Here is a 26,265-nt window from a genome sequence, read left to right on the forward strand (position 1 = left end):
ATGGGGATCACAATGACACAATACAATACGTCTCAATAGGTTTTGTTTTATTGTTCCAGATAAAAATTGTCAAATCCTACTTAATAGGTAGCACCAGATTGTAACAGTTCCTTAAAAATGCCCCACTTGTTTGAAAAGCTTAAGCAGAAGAAGCATGACATTTAAAATGTTCCTAATTATTCAGGCACATCGTTCAACAGCATCCACACCTCACATCATATTGGATTTACACCTCCACAATATGCAGAAACGGAAACAGATTTCACGGAAACATGTCAAATATTAACTGTTTATTTACCTGTTCAAATCAGAAGTGTGAACTTGACAAGTTTTGTGAGATGCATGTAATGTTGGAAGACATACATTCGCAGCGTGCCATATTTCCATCCTATTGCAGCTATTTTGCTGTAGGATTCATACGCTGTACATTCAAATAAATAAATAAAAATGGAACAGCGCTAAACAAATGCTTAGGTCGCATTGCTTCCATCATTATTAAGAAATGACTATTCAACATTTAAAGCAAAAGTAAACGAGCAAAGAAAAAGAAAAAAACGCAAATACTGCTCGGACTTCATAGATCTCACAGTGCATCATGTAAAAGCTGCCATGCATGAATACGTGTTCGTAAAGTAGGGCTTACAAAGCAGCGTCATTTTCACAGCTGCACAATACAACTTCCCTAACAAACCAGACGAAATACCTTCTACCTGCGGGGCGGTCGCAGCCTTCCACAGGTACCTGATATCGCCCTCGTGTCCGTGAGAGGTGATCATCTTTTCGTAGATGCACGGGTGATAAGGCGTTTTCCCCTCACCCGAGAAGTAAACATGTTCCTGAGGCGAGACGCCTGCAGCGATGGCACAGATGCCCATGAAGACGTCATCGATATACATTGAGGCGTTTAGAGACTGCGTGGCCTGGTAGATTTTGGCTGCCACGTCGCCAGAAACGACATACCCGGCGCCAGCAGTGTAATCCGGGTAGGAGGACCACTGATACATGTCAAATGGCATGTAATACTTGCTGTCCCGCTTCCGAACAGGCGGCGCCCCCCCTATGAACGTGGCCGACCCAGAGGTTGCGTACGTTCTGTCTTCTGAGCTCCTGGAGGTAGTGCACTAGATTAGGCACATGGATGAAGACATCATCGTCCGCACTCATTAGGAAGTGGGCATGTGCGCAGTTTTCGTGCGTCCAGCGGAACTGAAGCAGCAGTTTCACAGTGAGGTTGTGGAATGTGTCAAGGAAGTCCTGTTGAATCAGGTCATGGTGGGTCATGTGCTCCTTGCGCAGTTCCTTCTGCAGTGTTTTATGTCCGGATCTGTCAGGGCGAACTCCCATAGCAAACACTACCTTGACGACAACGCCGAGTTCCTGACTAATATAGGACTCGTTGCCCCAAGTGGAGCGTATGGCCTGCCGCCTTTTGAAGTTTCCTGGTGAGGACTTGACGAAGAGCAAAAGCAGGACGTCTTTGTTTTTACAAACGTCCCTGCGGTCAAGCAAATACGGGAAGCTACCGAACCTGGCGGCTTCCTCCGGGCTGACACTGAGGCTTTTGTTGATGAAGTCGTAGCTGTTTATTAGATAGCGGTAGGAGTAGGATTTCACATGGCTCACAACGTGATGGTCCACGTGCTCCCAACAAACCATAAGGACTGACATGACACAGCACATCGAGAGAAGCTGGAGGAAATGCCATTTTTTCACCCTTCTGCAATTCATGAACATTCTGTTAAACCACACGCACTCTCAAACACCCTTCTCTCTTGTCAAGTCCAATAATGCGCTCCAGATGTGCCACTTACAACGATTTTCCAGGAAACTGTTTGCCTGAATTCCATGGTAGTCATCTCAGTGTACATGTGTGGGCCTGCGGTACGCATTTACCCAAAGCATTTTCCTCTTTGTGTCCGTTTTTTTCTTCTTTTTGCAAAAGAAAAATAACAAATGTCTGGCTTTACTTGCTTTTGAAGGGAAGACGCTCTGCTGTGTTGTGTCAACACTGCATTTGGGCTCTGTAAAGATAGAAGAAAAAATATTTTAAAAGAGTAGAGGGGCTGGACATAATGATGATTTATTGTAGTGATTTATTCAGATAACTTCTTTGAGTTACCTTTTGGCAGTCTTAAAGGTTTTAAAACTAAATTTTAAACTAATAATAATACAGAGTTTAATAACCATTGTGGCTTGAGAAAGCTACTGGGAAAAGACACCAAAGACGGGTATCATTTACTCACCCACTAGTTACAATCCATTGTGAGCTTCTTTTTTTTCTGTCAAACACAAAATAAGTTCTTTTTTGGAGTTCAAACATGTAAGCAATGACATCCACAGCATTTCTTTCCTGTTGTGGAAGTCTATGGTTACAGGTTTCAGCTTTTTTATATTGTGTTGTGTTATACAGAAGAAAGAAATTCATAAAGGTTTGGAACCACTCAAGAGCAGTGGTGGAAAGAGTACTGGAAAAGCATACTTAAGTAAAAGTACCATTACTTGCCTGTAGTGTGTAATGTAGTGTGAGTGGAGTAAAAGTACCTGTTGTAAATATTACTCAAAGTATGAGTAAAAAGTAGCCCTTTTAAAAGTACTCATGAGTAGTGAGTATTATGCTGTTAAAAGCTGATGCATTTACATGGAATTTGTGGATGTGTGTAAACGTAACATTCTGTAGTGCATTTAGTTATTGCCCAGCAAGCACATGTCATAAGATGTTAATATTAGGTTTGATTTAGGTTGTGATGCCAGGTGACCAAAATTCAACGTCTAGCCAGCATCTAAGGACTATTTTGACGTTCAATAATGACATTAGATGACGTTGATATTTGGTCAATTTTAGGTTGTTAGAAAGTGACCAGAATCCAATGTCGAGCCGACATCTTAAACCAACATCCAATTGACGTCAAATACTGACATTTATTCATCAGTTATGGCAACCAAAATCCAACATTTGATAGACGTCATAGTGGTAAGTTCGACACAACATCAAGCTGTAATATCAATAGACGTTGATATTTGGTAGATTTTAGGTTGGACGCTGGACATTGACGTTGGCCTGACGTTGAGTTCTGACAAAGCGATTTTCATTTCCAAACAAAATGCAGTGTCCCCACGACGTTAGGGTACAGTGTCAATCTGACGGCATGTTGACGTCTTGTGCCTGCTGGGTGTTTAAAGCCATTTCGGTCATCATAAAGTAAACATCCGTCATCTTCTCATGTATCTAAACAGTCTCTGTGTCAATGCGTGTAAAGATTTGGAACGTCTTCTTGAACACTTTTAATGCTTCCAAACAGTTTGCTGCAATTATAAATCACCCATGTCTTAAAGTAGTTCATTATGATGCGAATTACCTTCTATGTGCGATTTGATTGGTCAGGAATCACAGGACTGATTTTCTAATCCCCATAGAGAAGAAAAAATAAAGTAGTGACTGCAGGTTGACCGAAAGTAGTGGAGTAAAAGTACCAATCCTGCACTAAAAATGTACTCAAGGGAAAGTAAAAGTACACATTTTTAAAACTACTTACTAAATTACAATTTCTGAAAAAAAAACTTCTCAATTACAGTAATTTGAGTATTTGTAATTAGTTACTTCACACCGCTGCTCAAGAGTGAGTTAATAGTGATTCAGTTTATATGTTTAGGCAAAGAAACATTTGGAAAGAGTACGATGAAAGAAATGACTTTTTAGTGTAGTCAAATCTAATAAATTGTTTTACAATAAATTGTAAATTGTCATTAGTTTTAAATTAAATAATTAAATAATATTAAGTGTCAAGGATAACTAGAATTTTCTTAGTACATATTTAATATTTACACATTTACATCATGTAATAAAAGAAATGAGTGGAAAGAGTTAAGTATTAATATTCATTTACTCGTAATATTTCAATATTTTCTAATCGTCGCAAACCTAGTAATATTAAGTAAATTTTAACAATGGATATGTTAGAATGGATAGTTCCCAGCATGCTTTGCAAGGGATTGAATTAAAAGAAAAGTATTTTGAAAATAAAAGCAATCTTATGTGTTTAAATTTGAGAGAAAGACTTGTTAGAGTTTGATCATCATTAGTTTGTAGATTAAGAAGAGTTTTGAGTATGTCTTTTATGCTTTCGGTCTTGGCATATTTATTATCAGCATTAACGTTTGACGCTTCACTCAGAAAATCATAGCTGTGCTAACACTAGCGCTGACATCAGTAAGCATTTATAAAGTAAATTTGCTCTTGCTAAATAAGTTTGCTTAAAAATAAAGTGGAATAACACATTTCAAGTGGAAATGTGTGTCTTAATTAAACCAAATTGCACCAAATTTACTAATTTGTTACTAATAAGATTTATTTAAATTGGTAAAAGCAATGTTCCTTCTGCTAAAACAAAAAAATGACATTACTTGGTTCATTTAAATAAATGAAGACTCAAAAGTAAAGAGAATCAATTAACTTTTACTTAATGTTTAACCTAACACTCCTAAATAAAGTACATTTTACATGATATTGACAAGTTAATTTTACCTGATATAAGATTGTAAAATTTACTTAAAATTTGTTTGTGCAAAATGTTACTTTTTTTTTAAGTAAATCTTATCAAGTACTCAATCAAGTACTATTACTTGCCCAAAAAGGTATTACAAGTAGAGTTAAAGTACCTGTTGTAATTACTCAAAGTATAACTAAAAAGTAGCCCTATTAAAAGTATGTCTGTGTAGTGCATTTAGTGCAAGATTTTGGACAAACATGGACTCTTTTAATGCTTTCAACAGTTTGCTGCATTTATAAAGTGCCCATGCCTTAAGGTAGTTGAGTATGATGCGATTTACTTTCTATCTGCAATTTGATTAGACAGGAATCACAGGACTGATTTTTCTACTCAGCCAATCCCTATAGACAAGAAAAAATCAAGTAGTGACTGCAGGTTGAAAGAAAATAGTGGCGTAAAAGTACCGATACAGCACTAAAAATGTATTCAAGTGAAAGTAAAAGTACACATTTTTAAAACTACATAGTAAATTACAATTCCTGAGGTAAAACTACTCAATTACAGTAATTTGAGTATTGGAATTTCTTACTTTTCACCACTGTAATCTAATAGAGCGCCACACCAAAATAAGAGATGGAAGGAAGTAGCAGACGGCATTGTTGAGAAACCTACTGACAGTATTTGAGCAAACTGAAATCCTGAAGTTTACCTAAACTTGAAATGATCTGGGATTAACATTTCTGACTACTGGAGTTTTAAAGCTACAGTTCCAAACTTGGGTTCGATCTTCAAACTGTTCTTACAGCTTGCTGGTTAAATGATTCAAATGATGAATTAATCCCATAGACTTCTTATATCAAAAGACTCTCATTTATAAAACTTTGATTAGAAACCTTTCTAAAAGTGAACGTATGCCTGAATAAGAATACATTTTAAATTAGTATTATTGCCTTTATGATTATTTTCAGTGCTTCAATTAAGTCAATTCTGAAGTTAAATCTGTTTCCATCCCTGTTTTGTGCCAAGCCACACTTATAAATGAGACGCAAGATATTTCACACTCCAACTGACAAAATTTCTAATTTGAACTCACAGAAGACCTTTACCTTTGCTGCAGTCCAGTTTGCCTACTTATACTGTGTCCTTAAAGCTTATGCCCGCTGTCTACTCATCATTACTGGTCTGTTATTTTTCTTAGTCACTAGACATGCCCTGTTAATCATCATTAACCCAAGTATTAATCATTCAAAACCCTTCCCCTAAGTCCATTCAACTGTTAATGCCTTAGCATACTAAAATTCAGAATTCTTTTTTTGTACTCGTATCTGAAACTTGTCGCTCACAGAAATCTTCCACACTGGGTCTGGTGCATATTCATTAATTAGTTGTGGAAATAACAAACAAACAAAAAAAATTCAATTAAATCAGTGATACTTTTTTTTTCCCTTTCTCTTTTTCCAAAAAGAAGAGGAAAGAGGAAATATTGCACTGCAAAAGAAGAGTTCACCTGCTCCCCATTGTGCCGCAATGCTAAGTTTAGTTAAGGAAATGAGCATTTTGATACCTTGCTTGTGACTTATACTGCAACCACATAACACAAATTTCCATAAACAAATTCTAAACAAAGATTGGTGACATACTAAAGGTATGAACACACAATTGCATGGGAAAAGATGCATGCTGACAGGCACTGAAAGCAGCACACATTAGTCTACAGCTATATATAGCTAAATAATGTATCTATCTTTATATATATATATATATATATATATATATATATATATATATATATATATATATATATATATATATATATATATATATATATATATATATATATATATATATATATATATATATATATATATATATATATATATATATATATATATATATATATACGCACTTTGTTTGTCATAATGTGCTCTGCATACTGCAAGTCCAGCATTCTGGATTTTGGCTTTCAACTATGGCTCTGAATTGCCAAAACACCCCTCAAAGGCTCTTTATAGATGTGAAAAACACAAAGAAAATGAATCTGAAAAGTTCTGGAGACTGAGTGTAAATGTTATTACACAGCGTGAAGTCAAATTTATTTTTTAATGTGCGAAAATTGTGGACAAACATTTTGCATTCAGTGTAAAATGACATTTAGTGTCGTGTAATACTATGTTTGTCTTTTTAAATACAATTAGGTTTGAATATGGTGTTTGAATCAAATCTACATGTCTGTCTATTTATCCATTTATCCATCCATTCAATCCATCCATCCATCTGTCCGTCCGTCAGTCTGTCCCTCAGTCTGTCCGTCCGTCTGTCTGTCCGTCTGTCTGTCTGTCTGTCTGTCTGTCTGTCTGTCTGTCTGTCTGTCAGCCTCTTTATCTGTCTGATAGACCACATGGCCTTAAAATCTCAAGCTACAAGCTTTCACAACCTCATTGAAACACTTTCAAATTTCATGCTATTAAAACTGCTTCAAAATGACCTGTCAGACTTTTTCAAGCCCTTATCAATGATAACTCCATGATTAGAAACTTCAAAAAAAGAAATCAGCATTTATTTAAAATATAAACCCTTTGTAAGACTTCCATACCTAAGAATACTTTAGAAAAAGGTTCCATTAGCTGATGTTTGTTCATGTATTCATTAACACAAACAAACAATGAACAATATATTTCTTAAAGGATTGATTCATCTTTTTTAAACATTAGTTCATGAAAAGAAAGTTTTCATTGTTAGTTGGTTAACGCACAGTGCATTAACTAATGTTAACAAGCAAGAATGTGAATTTGAATAACGCATTAGTAATTGTTGAACTATGATTTGATTCAATTAAATTCATCTTTATTTCGATAGCGCTTTTACGATGTGGATTGTGTCAAAGCAGCTCAACATAGAAGTTCTAGTAAATCGAAATTGTGTCAGTCCAGTTTTCAGAGTTGAAGTTTAGTTCAGTGCAACATGGTTTAATTTTTACTGCTGAAAGTCCAAACACTGAAGAGCAAATCTGTAGATGATTGATAAATGCTGCACAAATATTAATCATTATTAGTTTATGCTAGTGAATTTATTAACAAACATTAACTATTGAAACCTTATCGCAAAGTGTGATCCATTTGATAAATAGAAATATCAAAAGAACAGCGTTTGTTTAAAATATAAGTTCAAATGGACGTTCATTAAAATTCTTTATTTTATTGCAAACATTTAATGAACATGATGTTCAAAAGATTTCTGTTTATTTAAAATATTCATATATATTTTTAAACTGTCACTTTTGGTTCAATTAATGTGTCCATATTGAATACAGATATTTATTTTATTGCATACAATTGCACAACTGTTGCCATAAATATTAGCTGTATGTATTTTATCTAGATGTATGTACTAAAATATATACTTTATGCTATATATATATATACTGTATAAATAGTTTTTCTTTATATATTAAGCGTACAGTATGTATTTGTTTAAATCATGTAAGTCATTACTGGTAACACTATAATTTAGGACCAATCCCCATTATTAATTACTGGCTTATTAATAATGTACATTAGTACTAATAAATTAAGATCTTGTTCTACATTCCCAAACTTATACATGCAAAAAGTTTCTTTTCCTGCTTGTTCAAACAACTATTTAAAATGAATTGAAAATGAATTTTTTTTTTTTTGGGACAACTTAAATGTTTTATGTTCAATTCACTTAAATTTGTAAAATCATTTATTTAACTTAATCGATTTGAGTTGGGACAACATGAAGGAATTGTGTGGAACCCAGCAGTTTTTAGTGTAGTTAGTGCCTAAACCCAACTTCTATCTTACTAACAGTTAATAAGCAGTAAATGATTGAGCTAAAAGTCTTAGTTAATTGTCTGGTAATAGCAATAATTGCCCTAAAATAAAATGTGACCATATATACTCCAGCTTTTTGCTTTCAAAACAGCATTCCTCTTTCACACACGCAGGCTGTTTACAGCAGTTGCTGCGAGAGCTCATTCAAAACCTTGACCATGAAGGGGGGAACCCGCTCACGAATCGATCTAGTGAATGAAAGCAATCGTCAACTCAGCGCTACGTTGAATAAAGGCAGGCTTTAAACCACCAAACACACCGATCTGCTGAGTGCTGTACAAAACATTCACAGCCACCGAAAGATCATTACAGCAGAAAATCGACTCAAAAGGCGCGACACAACAACAATGAAAGTCACAATATCACACACCCTAAACCAGTCGAGTTCCCGGAGCAGCAGGGATCATCTGTCAAACAGGATCACCTGCTCACACCAGCCGGGCTGTGCAGTTATTCAGTTTCGCAGTAGGCTATGGTTAGCAACCGGCCTCTTTTTCTCACCCTATTTTAATCAAAACGTGTCTAAAAGTGAAACTCATTACACTGCAAAAGGTTATTTTCTTGCTTTGAGTTGTTTGTCTCATTTTTAGTTCAAATATCTTACAATTCTTCATTCAAGAAGTATTTTATTTATTTATATTAATATATATTTATTAATTGTTTTGTTTTCAGGAATAATATGTTTTTAGTTAAAATAATCTAAGAATGAAGTAAGAAAAATGATCTCTAAATGGCGTAATGAAAATAATCTTATTTCAAACCCTAAACTTTTTATTTTACTTAGCTCACTGGCAGATTATTTTGCTTGTTTTAAGGAAAAACCCGCTTAATTTTGACTCATTATTTCTAAAAACAAAACAATAGTTTTTTACTTGTCTACAAAATGCTTCTTTATTTAAGAATTGTTTGATATTTTAGCTAGAAACAAGAAAGCTTTAAATAAAAAAAGCTAATTTTGCAGCTCTTTATAGAGCAATCAATAATTACAATATTAAACTTGTGTATGTATAAAAAAAATATGTAGATTTCAATACATTCCTGTTTCATGTGATTCACTACACATCGAAAAAAGTAAATGAAACTAGTTTGCTACCTTTATTCACCTCACATATGACTTTTCTGAATATCTCACCAACTTCATCTAACATATAAAGTCATTCAATAATTTTAAAATTAAGTTTAATCCACTTTATCTCAGTGATCACTCTGTAATCTTTCTATCTTGCAGTGATATCAGCAAGTGTTTCTCATACTTAACATTGGTTAAATATCATAAAATGTCCATGATAGTCTCCTAAGAGACTCTCCTTTATGAGAAACTCCTCAACTAAACTATTTTTAAAATAGCACATCTACTCATGTGACTTATTTCATGGGAAAGAAATTACATTCAGTACTCCAACTCCACAGTTGCAGTGTAAATTTAGCATGAGGGCTCTAATGCTTGACATACCAGTGGAAAGACATTTTGTTCTTGGCTTTCAGAAGTTAAAACAAACTCTAAGCTGAAAGTTTTAAGTGAACTGCAAATAAATGACTCACCATTGAGACCGTAGCCCATCCATGATGTAATTCAAATGTAGAAGTGTTTTTTTGTTGTTGTTGTCAAAGCCCTGGATTTCAGTTGTTGCGGCAGGACTGAAAGCAGAAGTGCAACTACTAGCAGAGCTTGTATTTGAAAGGGAGTGTTGGGGTGGGAGGAGGAAAGTACATCCCTTTACATGGGATTGGCCAACTTTATCATATGAACAAACTGTGAAAAGAGAGACTTTTGTGATCGGGACGGGGAATTTGAGTCATCTGATTCAAATAAGGAGGATGCACCTCCTCGACACAATAAATGTAATTCATCTGCCTTGGTCTGTAATAGAAGAGAAATGGTTAGGATAAAATAAAATCTAATTCCTGCAGGGGTGTTTTAGCGGCTCGCGCATGAGAGGCAGTTAACAAATTGAGTTGAAGATTTGGAGTTTAGACATGGTGAAGTATTTGTTAGTGAATTGTACTTACAAACTTGTTACTGTAAGTGTTAATAGTGACTATTGATATGCAATTGAAGTCAGAATTATTAGCCCCTTGTGTTTTTCCCCCCATTTTCTGTTTAATGGAAAGAAGATTTTTTAAAAAGCAGCAACTCATAAGTTAACTGAAGTGATGTACAATTAAAGTCTGAATTATTAGCCCCCCTGAATTATTAGCCCCCCTGTTTATTTTTTCCCCCAATTTCTGTTTAACGGAAAGAAGATTTTCGAAAAAACACATGTCTAAACATAATAGTTTTAATAACTCATTTCTAATAACTAGTTTCTTTTATCTTTGGCATCATGACAGCTCATAATATTTTACTAGATGTTTTTCAAGATACTAGTATTCAGCTTAAAGTGACATTTAAAGGCTTAATTAGGTTAACTAGGCGAGTTGGGGTAATTAGTTAAGTGATCGTATAACAGTGGTTTGTTCTGTAGACCAGGGGTTCCCAAACTCTTCAGCCCACGACCCCTAAAATAACAATGCCAGTGACTCGTGACCCCCTAATTCCTCAGAGGTGGTTCTAAATATACAAACGTTGCGCACACACAACAATAGGCCTATAAAAACCTGAGTATATAAACAACACAAAAAAGAGCAACAGTCTAACAACCTTGTCATTTTTATAGTCATTTATTAATTTGTTTAATTTAATATTAACCTCAGCTAAAGAGACTATTCTTTGATTTAATTTTGGAGACAGCCAATCAGAGATCTTTCTCAATATTCAGTTGTGGCCTGTATTTATTTTTAATCTATTTGATCACCATAAAGGTGTCAGGAAGTTTAACCTGGTGCTATAAAATCAATTTGCTGCAGCTGACGCCATTGCTGTGTTGGTAATATAACGTAAACACACCAAAAATAATTTAAGGGCTGATGGCTTTTCATTTGCATGCTGTTGTTTTTTACTATTAAAAACTATTTTTATATTCTGTGGGTTATGGTTAATATATGGTAATTCTGGTAGTTTATTAAAATTGATTAGACTTTTGGAAATTACCAATCAACCCCCTGTCATTGTCCAGCGACCCCCACTTTGGGAACCACTGCTGTAGACAATCAGAAAAAATGCTTAAGGGGGCTAATAATTTTGACCTTAAAATGGTTTTAAAAAAATCAAAACTGCTTTTATTCTAGCCGAAATAAAACAAATAAGACTTTGCACAGAAGAAAAAATATATTATAGGAAATACTACCAAACATTTCTTCCTCTGTTAAACATCATTTAGGAAATATTTAAAAAACAAAAACACAGGACTACTAATTTTGATTTCAACTGTACATGGAAACTTAGTTGCCCTTTTGTTTGTCATGTCAGTTCTCTGACTTTTAGATTTTAGATTTTTTTTATAATTCTTTGTGGTCATTTCAGAGTCATGTGTTGTGAGTCACGTTCACACTGAAGACATTGTTTTTTTAGTCACATTGTGTAATCGTTGTATGAAAATATACTGACTTTTTTCTCTCTCTCTTTACAGTCACATTATGAATGAACTGATTGAGACAGAAAGGCTGTATGTGGAGGAGTTGCAGAGCATCATAGAGGTACATGAATCTTAATATAGGAAACAGGGAATGTCTTTATTGCAAAACAAAGGGTTTTATACACACTTGGCACACACTACCTATAGATATGATGATTGTTATATAGTACAAACTGTATATTTCATCCCCCTACTCAAACCATACCTTAAACACAAGTATCACAGGTAACAATCTGCATTTTTACTTATTCAAAATATTTCATTCTGTCATTTATGAGACATTTTCCTCATGGGGACCAAAAAAAGGTCAAAGTTTACCAGTATTGCTATGCTTGTGAGGACATTTGGTCTCCACATTAAAAAAAAATACAGGTACACACATGCATACTTGTTTCTATATCCCAGTAGGGACAGTAAACGTAATAATGTTTATACTGTACATATTGTATATTCTGGGGCATCCGGTGGCGCAGTGGGTAGCACGATCGCCTCACAGCAAGGAGGTCGCTGGTTCGAGCCTCGGCTGAGTCAGTTTGCATTTCTGTGTGGAGTTTGCATGTTCTCCACGTGTTCGCGTGGGTTTCCTCCAGGCGCTCCGGTTTCCACCACAAGTCCAAAGACATGTGCTATAGGTGAATTGTGTAAGCTAAGTTGTCCGTAGTGTATGTATGTGTGTAAATAGGAGTGTATGGGTGTTTCCCAGTACTGGGTTGCAGCTGGAAGGGCATCCGCTGTGTAAAACATATGCTGGATAAATTGGCGGTTCATTTCGCTGTGGCGACCCCAGATTAATAAAGGGACTACGCCAAAAAAAAAAATGAATGAATGAATATTGTATATTCTACCCCCTACTCTTAAACCCAAACCTAACAAGAAACAATCTGCATTTTTATTTTGACTTTAAAAAAAAAAAAATTTAATTCTGTGTGATTTTTAAGCACGTTTAACCATGGGGATCTCAATTTAGGTCATGGTGACACAAGTTTCCACAAGTCTGTGTGCATTCATGTTTAAGTCCCCACCAGGATATAAAAACAAGTAAATTACAGTAGTCAAGCTAAATGTTTAAAGTGTGGTGTTTTAAAATACAGACCAGGAAATATACTTGTCCAGTAAATAAAGTTTATTGTTGTTAAGTTAGCCACAGCTCAAGAAACACATTTTAAAGAGTCTCATTCATATTATTTATATATGATTTATGATTTATACATGATTTATGATTCGGGATTTCACACCAACTTTCTTTCATATTTAATACATTAATAACTAAAGATGTCTTAGGAATTTTAGGCTCTTTTAAATTTTTTAATTGTTGAATTTTGGCACCCTGTTGTAGTAAACAGTTCAAACAATGTTCAAAATAATGTAAACTCAAAACACACATCAGCTGTAAAGGCCAAGTCTGTTTTTATGGTTTTAATTGTGTTTATTTTGGTGTGCTCTCTGCAGGGGTACGCCGCGGCACTCGATGACCCAGAACTCATCTATCTGATCCCACCATCTCTGGAAAACAAGAAGGAAGTTCTCTTTGGGAACCTGCCAGAAATCTACCAATTTCACCAGAAGTAAGGAAACTGTTTTTTACACCAGTACTGTCATTTCCAACGAAAAACATGCTGCTACAGTAGGTTTCCATCTACTCAGAATTAGTCATTGTTCAATCTGAAGTGTTTCATGTAAAGAGAATGACTTGTTAGAGTTTATTCTTCACTTATTTTGGAAAGGTAGTCAGTTTTAGTTGAGGTTTTGAGATTACAGCTGTGCAGCATATTCGTGCATGCTTTGGATGCTGTAGGCTTTATTAACAGAAGCTTTGTTGCTTTACTTAATAAACAATAACCTTACTAATTCCAGTACTGAGGTCAGAAATCTCTTTACTATTTAAGTCTATGTGTTATATATAAAAAATAAGCATTCATAAAGTTGCTTTTAAGGGCAGTAGTTAACTGAACTTCCTGGTTGTCCAAAGTATCTGGTCAAGTTATATCCACAAGATGAACTGTAAAAATTGACATATGAACTTATTACATAATTGCACTAATATTACATATTACATAACTTATTAAATAATTGACATATTAACTTATTACAATTTTTGTTAATTAATTAAATTTAAAAAAAAAAAGTTTTATTAGGTTTATTAAAATTATTATGTGTATCAGGTTGAAGTAATTCCAATATGTGTATTTCTAAATTAATTTTAATCTGATTTAATATCAGGGTTGTTTCACAAAATATTTATTTTGTAACTATTATTTTCTAAAGTTATAACATAATTTTGACTTATAATGATATATATATATATATATATATATATATATATATATATATATATATATATATATATATATATATATATATATATATATATATATATATATATCTATCTATCTATCTATCTATCTATCTATCTATCTATCTATCTATCTATCTATCTATCTATCTATCTATCTATATATATATATATATATATATATATATATATATATATATATATATATATATCTTTTATGAATCTATATTTCTTTTATAAATCTATATTATAGCTATCTTTTAAATTCATATTTTTAATAAGAAGCTATACAATATTATATTTGTCTATATACATTAGATTAGTCAGTTCTGAAGCCAAATCTGGAGCTTATCTAACAAAATAATTTACAATAACGGTCCAAAAACTATCACACCCAAATTTATATGTAATATAAAAATAATAATTACAAATATAAAATGGAAAAATTAAGAGAAGTAAAAAAAATTGAAAAATTTAGTTGAAATTTTGTGGGTTGTAGTATTTTTGCAATATTTTGGTTGAATTTAATTGTATTATCTTTCAATTTTTAAATATGTTTGGGGACTAAAATATTATTTTAATAAATGTGTGTGCTTAATAAATCTGTTTTGTTTTAATGCACCAAAATACATTGCCTATATTGACAGAGAAATGGATATAAATATTCATTTTTTTTAAATGAGGTGTACTCAATTATGCTGAGCACTGTATATTTTTAAATCAAATCCTATTTATAACTTATTTATTAGATGAAATAGCAACAATCGTTTACAGAATGAAACACAAACAGACAAAGCTATAAACTGTAATAAATACAGAGAAATTTCAAAGCCTTCTTTTATATTTTATTTTATTTTATTTTATTTTATTTTATTTTATTTTATTTTATTTTATTTTATTTTATTTTATTTTATTTTATTTTATTTTATTATTATTTTTTTTATATATTAAATTATATTAAATTATATTACATTATATTATATTATATTATATTATATTAAATTATATTATATTATATTATATTATATTATATTATATTATATTATATTATATTATATTATATTATATTATATTATATTATATTATTTCCTAACAATAACAAGAGAACTTGATGAGAATATTACTGCTGCTCTGTTCCCCGTTTCATTGTCCTGTATGTTGAAGGTGAAAGGTGACCAAAAACTGCACTTTATATTCATAATGAGATTAAAGCATAATTTTATTTGATTTTCATGAAAGGAAACTAAACGGTGAGTCATATGTGAGCCTTAATTATAGTAAATTACACGAATGCTGGTTTGTTACTCACCCCAGATGATCTGCCAGCCAGAAACCAACTACAGTATCCCGAAACCCAACTAACAGCATGAGCTAGATTTTCCAGAAAAGACAGCACGCTTTTTTCCAGTATAAACCAGCCCCTCCCCCAAAGTCGTTCCCGCATTCCTGAAACGGTATTTGGGACAACTGGTTGGGCTAGTTTTTTTTAAAGATAGTACCCTGATGTTTCCCTGTAGTGTAAACTGGAAACACCCACAACACTATAAAAGGAAGTCAACCATTTTTTTTTAGGTAAGCCTATAATGACAGAGAGGAACAATGGTGTGTCTGGTTTGTTGTGGGTGGTGATATTAGTTTGTAAGATCAGTGTGGCTAATAATCCATATGGTTTGGCAGTCCCGTTGTTCAGCTGGCCTTATGCTAGTGGTTATTACTCTAGAGTTCATTGTTTCCAATGTGGCATCGAGTTACATGGGGTTTTGACAATAACATCCCCCAGAGCTTTTGTTGTGCGTCGTTTCTCAGCACCTGTTTCTAGCACGTCAATCAGATGCGGATAAACAACTGAGCGCCATTGTCCATCAGTACCCGCTGTAGCCTTGGTTTTGTCCTTGTACAGACAGTGAAACACGAGCATGTCATCGTTTCAGTTATGAAGCGAGGGCATTGTCGATTGCTTATGTATTTGTTGATATTAGTTTGTTTTGATTTGAACTGATGGAAATGAATGATTTCCTTATAAAAATGTATATTTAGTGAATAAAAAAGAAAAAAAGGGATATAGTTCTGTTATCAGCCTTTCACTCTTATGTCGGTTTGTTTTTTTATTGTATTGAATTAAAAAATAATTTGGATGCCAAAGCAAAAGGTAAACTTTAGGAGAACGTGAATGCTACTCTTTTCTATATAGAGAAAATAAAGTCTTCGTAAAATGAGAATTGCAAAAAGTAAATAAAATATGTATTGTAATAATAATCATTTATTAACCATTCTCTGAATTTATTAACAGGCATGTGTTTTGAGTAAAATGTTAATTTGTATTTGATTTGATGAACTGCTGAAAATCCTTCGTCAATTTCAAATAAGAAAATTAGTGTTTTGATGATTTATTTGCAGAACAATTTCAACCAATGTTAACATCAGACCTCACATATACACTGTAAACAGCTGTTAATTAACTAGTTGTAGTTAGGAATCGCATGTGGGACCTTGATTTCTGCTCTGTCGACTATTGATGTTGAAAATTCAGTACTCCAGTTCAACAAGAACTGTGACCTTTATGGATGTTTTAGTAGTTTGAAGCAATATATTTTATAAGAAATATACAGTGAGGGAAATAAGTATTCGACACGTCATCATTTTTCTCAGAAAAACATGTTTTTAAAGATGCTGTTGACTTGAAAATTTCATCAGATGTTGGTAACAACTATAGGGTCTATAGTGTTCAACACCAAGTTCAAATTTTTTGTTTATTAAAAATCAAACGTGTGTTACGCTGTTTCGTATTTATTAAATATGACAATTTACATAAAATGTTTTATTCAATTCAAGTAGTCACTTGTATAATTATTTTCTAGCGTTCAAAATTCATACAGATTTTACATTTTTCCCTCATACTTCTGTCAGAATGGGTACGAAGTTGGCATTGAATTTCATTTCAAATGGTATTAAAAAGCCTTGAATTTCATTTGGAGGATCGTGGGGGTACCCTGTTTATATATAATTTGTAGAATATAAATTTATGTTTTATATCTAAATATATATAAACATTTTCTGAAATATATGCATGCATTAGTGTATTTATATGTGCATAATAAATGTACACAGTACACATAAATATATTATGATATATATTATTACAAACTTTTATTTTAGATACGATTAATCATGATTCATTTTATCAGTACTAATAAATACATAAAATAGAAGAAAAAAAAAGTTAATGTACTATAATTTAAAACACTAATACAGACAATACATCTCTTCAAGCTATTCAAAATGGTAATAACCTAATAAAAATAACCTTTTTCAAACTTTTCAACATCAAAGTTGTGGGAGAAAAGATAAAGCTCCCATCAAGCAATTCAAAAGCTGGACAAAAATAAAAACATCAGTCACAACATATGGAAGACTGCTCATTTATGGATATTACTTTACAGTAATGTAGTATACAAATATGCATGTAAAATACAAATATTAAGCCTTTATAAATAATAATAATAATAATAATAATAGTAATAATAATAATAATAATAATAATAATAATAATAATAATAATAGTAATAATAAATGAGCAAATAGGAAGAAATTATTGCATATGTAATTGATGACCGACCATTGAACTATTAGGGAAAGCATGCATAACTGAGGTGTGCCATTGGTGCATGTGCTACACCTTGAGTGTGCATTATTTTATAATAATGCAATGGACCGGAGTCAGTTGTTCCACTTTTACTACAGTACAGTTACCACACCTAACGACATTGTTCAGATGTTGTATTTCAAGACTTTGACATGTTTATGCCCTCAAACTACTCATGTGTGTAGGACTAGTTTCTTACGCATCTCAATCAATGCTATTTGTTTTGATTGGAATTTTGGTCCTCATGGTCTGTGAAAAAACTCGAATCATTGGGTATAGTGAGATGGAACTGGGATATTTGAACTGCCTGGAACTTCTTTCCTCATGTAGTTTTCTGAAAATAGTTGCACACCTTAGAATGTGAATATACACTTAAAGTCAGATTTATTAGCCGCCCTGTTTATTTTTCCCCAAATTCTGTTCAACAGAGAGAAGATTTTTTTCCAACACATTTCCAAACAAAATAGTTTTAATAACTCATTTCTAATCAATGGTTTATTTTATCTTTGTGACATTTAAAGGCTTAACTAGGTTAATTAGGTTAACTAGGCAGGTTAGGGTAATTAAGCAAGTTATTATATAATGATGGTTTGTTCTGTAGACTATCGAAAAAATTGACTTAAAGGGGCTAATAATGTTGACCTAAAATGGTTTTAAAATAATTTGAATTGCTTTTATTTAAGCTGAAATAAAACAAATAAGACTTTCTCCAGAAGAAAAAATATTATCAGACATACTGTGAAAATTTCCTTGCTCTGTTAAACATCATGTGGGAAATATTTAAAAAAGAAAAAAAATCAAAAGGGGGCTAATAATTCTGACTTCAACTATATGTATGAATCAAGCCTTCATATATTCATATTATCCATAGTATAATCATTAATGTTAACCAGTTGTATTTCACGTTTTAACTTATTTCAGTTAAGTTTTAAATGTAATATAAATGCAATATATACATATAATAGATAAAATAAATTATTTAAAACTAAAGGAGAAGACATGTAATATAATGTAATTTAAACAGCAGAATTTAAGAGAATGGTACTGCTTTTCATATAATAAAAGTGAACGGTAAACAAAAATAAAAAGACTTGAGAGCAGTCTGTTTGTTTCCATTAGAGCATTTGGAAAATGTTTGGAAAATATGAGAGAGAGGATTCACATCACTGCACACTTTCAAATATCTTCTACACATTCTTGGGCCAGTCTCACTCATTTCCGAACCTTGTGGACTCTCTCTGCCTGTTGACCTCTCTTTTCTTTGGCTTGTTTATGTAGTGTCTCATTTTATAAATGATGTTTTGACAGGACATTTCTCAAAGAGCTGGAAAATTCTGCCGAAAAGCCGGAGTTGGTGGGCACATGTTTTTTGAAGCGGGTGAGTTGAGGTTTGACATACAGTACAACTAAAAGTATGTGAAATGGGATCTAAAGGGCTGGAAAATTCTGCTTAAATGCCAGAGTAGCCAGAGATTTAGTTTGAGAAATAGGAAAAATGAAAGCATGAGAAATGGGATCCTAAAACTTGTCTCGATCTGCTGTCTTACAGAAAGAAGAGTTGCAGATTTATGAGAAATATTGTCAGAATAAGCCACGCTCTGAAGCTTTGTGGCGGCAGTGCGGGGACAGTATGTTCTTTCAGGTAAGGCTAATATGTACAGTATACTGTTAAAAAGTTTGAGCTTGGTAAGATTTGGTCATATCTTTGAAAGAAAAAAGTCTCTTATACACACCAACGCCGCAATTATATGATTGAAATACAGTAAACATGTAAAATATTGTAGATATGATGACAAAGCTCAATTTTGTGCATAATTTCTGCAGTTTTCAGTGTCACATGATCCTTTAACATTTATTATAATACTTTGTTAGTTGTTTAAGATACATTATTAATATTATTATTATTATTATTAATGTTGAAATGTATTTATTAATGCTTTTACAGCATTCTTTAACAGGAAATTGAAATGAACAGCATTTATTTGAAACATAATTTTTTTTTTTTACATTATAAATGGCTTTGCTGTTTTATTTATATATTTTTTTAATAATTAAATGTGTTCTTCCATGCTGAATAAAAGTATTATTTTCTTCCAACAGCAACAACAACAACAATATCAATAAAAAAAGTAACATATAAACTTTAGTTTTGGTTCTGTATTTAAAAAAATACTGTCACACACTGAAAAATAAAGGTGTACAAAGAATCCAGATAGTATAATTGTTTATGAGATGTACTAGCAATTTCTAAGAAACGGCCAGTGTTGAGCAATCTACCTGGAAATTGTAGTGAGCTAAGCTGTCAGCTATGTTCAATAAAGCTTCACTAAACTGAATCTACGCCACATGGTAAACGTAGCACGCTAAGCTACAGCAAGATGGTAAAAGTAGCTTACTACACTTACAACTGCAATTTATTTTTTGTATTGAACCAACTTCATTCAAAGTCAGTGCTACTGTATCTCAGGGATCAATAAAACAGTCAATGAAACAGCAGGAAGAATTGTTTAGTTCTTTTGTTTGCTCTAGGCACAGTTCACCCATCATTTGCTCACACTCAAGTGGTTCCAAACATTTGGACATTTATTTTTCTGATGAGCCTAAAATAAGATGTTTTGAAGAAAGCTGAAAATCTGTAACCATTGGCATCCATAGTAGGAAAAACAAATACTATGGAGGTCAAAAGTTACAGGTTTCCAGCATTTTTAAAAATATCTTCTTTTGTATTTAAACAAAAACAAAACACAAACAGGTTTGAAACAAGTCAATGGTGAGTAATTATAGTGTAGGTGCCATCATGCCATCGATTCAGATCAATGTGATATGTCGGTGCATCACGGTGGACTGACAATGCTTTCCATACACAGTTTTATATTATACTTCACAGCACAGCAATTCTTGTATTAAAGTGTATATATATATTTATATATTATTTGTAATACAGTTTTGTCCTTTAATACAGTCAGATATATGAACTGTACCTTTAAAACTCAAGTACATGCACAGAACAGCATGAGCGTTTATAGCAAATAAACAAATGCAAATATTATCCTGCTCGCTTTCTGAGCTTTGACAAGCGAGTTTGGTCACATGCTCAACAGAAAGGACTGCGAATGGCTGTAACGCTGTGGACCCTAGTACCGATCAGTGACACTGATAAACGGCAGCGGCGATCACAGCTGATGCGGAGGGGAAAACTCGTTCTGCAGACACACGCTCATGTCTGTATCCAGAAGTATCACTGTAACAGCCGAGAGGACAGGAAAAGTTACCTCAAGCCAGTAGGTCAATGGTCCCCAGTGAAAAATTGAGTTTACATTAATTTTCTCTAAAACAGTGAAGCAGGGCTTCTGCTGTAACTTTAGTGTCAGTGAAAGACTGTCCAGCAAACACACACGCAATGAATTGTGTTTCTGTGTTTAAGTAGTTGGAGTGTTTTAATTACTTGCGCTTGCCTCCCTCGCCATAGTTAGCTACCGCAAACTGCAATTTGCTTCAGTACAAAATAACTGGTTATGATCTATTACTGAACCGATACCGAATTGTCCACGTCTGCATCGTGGTGCACCGAAGAAACCATTCATTTTGACACCCCTCGTAATTAATAGAATAATTTTCATTTTTGGTTGAACTACCTTTTAAAAAACTGTTTCACAGTAATAAATTCGTTGAAATTTGTACTAAAATATGGCAAGTAAAACAAACAACAAAAAAACTCACATAATAATAAAACCAGATGTCAAGAGTGTATATGCACTTTATTGCAAATTATCTAAATAAACTGTCAATTTAAAATGTAATTCAGCTCTAACAACAGAAGAATTCGCACTTGCTCTAAACAGTACCATAAGCAAGTTCCACAAATAAGTAAACAAGAAATTAAATAGGAATAAAAAACTAAATATGTACAGTAAATAAAATTACAGGACACTGTTGTAAGAAGTGATTATTTGCTTCACTTAAAAAGTGAGTAAACCTATTGTAACTACACTGTAAAAAGTGAAAACTTAAAACAAATTACTTCGACTTGTTACAATTAAATTAATTAAGTTGGACAACCTTAATTTATGACAGTTTTCAGTAATAAATAAGTTTTTAACTCTTTTAGGTGTAATAAGTTTTAGTAATTTAAGAAAACAAGAATGGAACAGTACATAAAGTACAGTACAAATCATTCAAAATGTTGTTAATAATATAATAATAATAATAATAATAATAATAATAATAATAATAATAATAATAATAATAATAATAATGGTAAAAAAATACTTTTATTAAAGTTAAAATATTTTCCTTCCCATATTAATGTAATCATTTGTGGCTATTAATAGCGGACAGTACTTGTACTTGCCATAAATAAATTACTAAAACATGTTACACCTAAAATAACTAACTTCTTTTATTACCGAAAACTGTCATAATTTAAGTTTGTCAAACTTAGTTCATTTAATTGTAACAAGTCAAAGTAATTTGTTTAAGTTTTCACTTTTTACAGTGTAGGAACTGTCAAGTTAACTTGATTACAATTGTGCACAGGTGATGAAAGTTCACTCACTTCATCTTGAGGCAACTGGTTTACTCCTTTTAAGTGAAATCAACTAATTGCTTTTAAAGCAACAGGTTTACTCACTTTTTAAATAAAAAAATAATTGATAAAAATGTATAAATATTTTTCAGTATAGCAGAAAAATACTTGTTAAAAATGTTAATTGTTTTAATGTTAATTGTTAAATGGTTCAAGTAGTGAGCCCTTCTCATTTAAATATTTTCATTTGAATGTTTTTTTGTTGTTGTTGTTTTGTTTAATGCATTCTTCAGGAAACAAAGCCACAAATGTTTTGATGAAATGTTTGTGGTTTTGTTTTCTGAAAAATAAAAATAAAAAATATTAAAATGTTAAAAAAAGGTCAACGCACAAGGCAAAGAATTAAACAACGCAATAGCACACTGCAAACGATACTACTGAAATCGATCTATTTAAAAAAAAAAAAACGTTTTTGCTTATATTCTTTGTTGCAGGAGTGTCAGAAAAGGTTGGACCACAAACTTTCATTAGATGCATATCTGCTAAAGCCTGTGCAGAGAATCACCAAATACCAGCTAATGTTAAAGGTGAGTTAAAGCTGACGCTAATATAAAATAAGACTGTATTTAATGCTATTATGAAGCAAAACCACTTTCCTTCCCTGCATCACAGGTTTAATTCCCTGCATCAGTTCATTATCAGCACATTATCACTATGTTTTACATTTAGTTTGACTTCAACTCATCTAATCCTACAAAACTCTTTCACACACACTTCTGCTCGCTTCACAGGAGATGCTGAAGTGCAGTAAGAACCCAGAAGGCACCGCTGAGCTGGAGGAAGCTCAGGCCACAGTGCTGGACATCATCAAATCGGTCAACGACTCCATGCATCAGATCGCCATCACTGGTTTTGAGGTTTCTGCATATTATATTCATAATTTAAAGGCACAGTATATCATTTTGGCCACCGGAGGGCTCATATTCACAACAAACAAAGGTGTAGTTTGATTACGCCGTGGCTGAGTGTGGAATGATGGGAGTTGTCATCTTCATTACATTCTATGGGATTCCTAAAATATTGAAAATTTATTATCATAGTAGTATGAAGCAGAGTAAAGCTGACAGCTGTAAAAGTGAAACGAGAGCGCTAAAGCATTCGCTGATGATTGGAGGGAATTTGATTGAGATTTCTTTATTGTGTCCGATTTGGTTGACAGCAATAACTGATACAATACAACACACACTTAAACATAAAAGTTGACATAAATAATAATAAAATAAAAGCTAAACAAAAGGAGTTATCAACCAAAGCACATTCAAACAGCAGGAATTTACAGTGTTTATAAATTAAATACAGGCTTAAAGCTGGAACAAACGAACACAAATATTTATTTGACCTATCTCTAACTCCTGATGGAAAAAGGCGAAGTTCTGAATGAAGTGGATGGTTTTCATTAGCTAAAATTGCCATAGACTCTTACCTCATGCTCATACCCAATACTGTTAAGGTTATAGTGCCAATAATCTGTTGAGAAATATAAACCAATTCTTGCAAGTCTGTTTTTGCTTGTCACACTCAAATGACCATACCAGCATATTATGGCATAAGTCAAAAGTGACTCAATGAAAGAAGAATAAAAAATACTAAGATGAGAGACATGCTTGATGGGGCATAATAGCAGCAGAGCTTTTATTATGCCACAGTCCATGTTAGGCCTGTCACAATAATCAATATATCAACTTATCACACAACACATGGACATGACCTCAATCACTGTGATGCAATCTATATCTAAACAATTCTTGCAGCATTTTAGCTGATTATGCAGCATCTCTATTTCTATTGGAGGTGTCAGTGTCAGTATGGTTATAAAAACACTTTAGTATTTACTAATAATATAATAATAAAATACTAATAGAATAATATATTAATTAATATAGTATATTTTTATGTGAGTGTTTGACAACTGAAAACAGATCTGGTAGCAGATATTGCGGCCTCTATTACTCTTTATTTTTACGTTTATTATTATTGGCAGCAGCTTGGTGGCGCAGTGGCACAATTGCCTCACAGCAAGAAGGTCGCTGGTTCGAGCTCCGGCTGGGTCAGTTGGCATTTCTGTGTGGAGTTAGCATATTCTACTGTGTTCGCATGGGGTTTCCTCTGGGTGTTCCGGTTTCCCCCACAAGTCCAAAAACATGTGGTATAGGTGAATTGGGTGAGCTAAAATTGTCTGTAGTGAATGAGTGTGTATGGGTGTTTCCCAGTGATGGGTTGCAGCTGGAAGGGCATCCGCTGCGTAAAACAAATACTGGATAAATTGGCAGTTCATTCTGCTGTGGTGACCCCAGATTAATAAGCCGAAAAGAAAATGAATGAATGAATGGATTATTATTGGCTTGTTTATTGATAATCATTTTCACATTCTGATTCCAATGCCTAATCTTTAAATAGTAAAAATGACTATAATTAAATAAAACATTCTGAAGATTGAAATATTATGTGTTCTTAGGGGAGTGTACTTGCATTGTGATGATATTATATTGTCATTCTGGCATTATAAAATGCTCTTAAAATGACAATAAAATTGTTTATTGCAATGTATTTTGGTGCTATATGTTGTACAACAAAAATAGATACTGTGACAGGCCTAGTCCTTGTACGCTGTCAAAAATATCTGCCGTTGTACGCTGTCATACTACGCAGTCAAAAATATCTGTAAATTAGCAGTGAAATTAGCAGTATTTTGTGATTCATGTTTTTATTTTTTATTTGTCCCGACTTATTTATGCTTTTCAATAGCATTGTGGGTCCTTGATCTTTCTTCCAGCAACTTTTAAGATTGACAAGTTCGAGAAAAGTTACTAAGATATGTTGTGAGTTTTATTGTACTGCACAGATTGTATGTACAATACAATACAATACAATACAATACAATACAAATGTATTTAGACTGTAAATGATATCTGTTAATTGACAGTTTTTTGTATTTTATGATTCACTGTTTTATTTATGTTTGTGAATTGCATTGTGGGACCTTGAGCTCTGCTCTGTCGACTTTCGATGTGGAAAATTCAACTCTACACTTTAACAAAGTGACTTTTATTGACATTTTAGTAGTTTGAAATAATATAAAGTATAAGAAATAATAGAAATAAAATGTAGAGAAATGAGTTTGTAAAATAACAGAAAATATACTGGCAGTTTATTACAAGGTTTTTGTAGCATAATTTACAACACCAAAACAGACAATAAATCAATTTAAACTATTAGAAATGTTAATAAAAGTAACTTTTTCAAACTTGTTAAGGTTAAAAGTTGTTGGAAGAAAGATCAAGGTCCCTTAATACAATTTAAAAGCAATTATTTCTCTGCATCTGAACATTTTTCTATATATTTGGGACAATGTAAGTCCATAAGATAGCTAAATATTTAACACTGTTCTAGTGGTTTTGAGATATTTTAAGAACATTATTGAACCATATTGTGCCTTTTAGGGATGCACCAATATGGATTTTTTGGCCGATATCGATAACCGAAAACTTTTTAAGATTTGGAGGCTGATAACCTGTATACTATAGCCAATAAATATAAATATTTCAAAGTGTTATATTTTTATTCAGTGAACAACTGATTTTATTTTAAAAACTTCATAAAAGTTTGATCAGTTTTTATAAATTGAATAACCTACTCAAAGCAATAACTATAGCCTACTCAAAGCAATGACAATAATTTCAAAATTGCAAGGTGATTATATAGACCTATAGTCATGATTTAAACCAGCATGCCAAAAATAAATGATTTCCTTTTCTTCGCATGCTGCTGTTTGGGGTGCTGTGAAGCTCTGATGACTTACTATGTGCGTTAGTGCTGATAGCTATCACACGCGCTCAATATAATTGTTATAAATATGCCGATCAAACTGAATACAATCTTAGATCAATG

General features: G+C 32.7%; 2 protein-coding genes across 2 annotated transcripts in view; one reads left to right on the forward strand and one right to left on the reverse strand.

Annotated features, from left to right (window-relative positions):
• The window catches only part of mcf2l2 (MCF.2 cell line derived transforming sequence-like 2), a 230,484-nt gene that overhangs the window by 133,793 nt on the left and 70,426 nt on the right, over window positions 1-26,265 (forward strand). Inside the window, 6 exon segments of the mRNA XM_056468129.1 lie at window positions 11,851-11,917; window positions 13,306-13,421; window positions 19,101-19,170; window positions 19,342-19,434; window positions 22,812-22,904; window positions 23,109-23,234. Of these exon segments, the coding sequence (XP_056324104.1) occupies window positions 11,851-11,917; window positions 13,306-13,421; window positions 19,101-19,170; window positions 19,342-19,434; window positions 22,812-22,904; window positions 23,109-23,234 (565 nt within the window).
• Window positions 276-10,010, reverse strand: b3gnt5a (UDP-GlcNAc:betaGal beta-1,3-N-acetylglucosaminyltransferase 5a). Its single transcript, XM_056468130.1, is given in 3 exon segments — window positions 276-1,055; window positions 1,057-2,021; window positions 9,884-10,010. Coding segments are annotated over 2 exon segments (1,140 nt in total). The 5' UTR covers window positions 1,735-2,021; window positions 9,884-10,010; the 3' UTR covers window positions 276-593.

This window comes from Danio aesculapii, chromosome 11, assembly GCF_903798145.1.
Source record: "Danio aesculapii chromosome 11, fDanAes4.1, whole genome shotgun sequence".
Classification (NCBI taxonomy): Eukaryota; Metazoa; Chordata; class Actinopteri; order Cypriniformes; family Danionidae; genus Danio; species Danio aesculapii.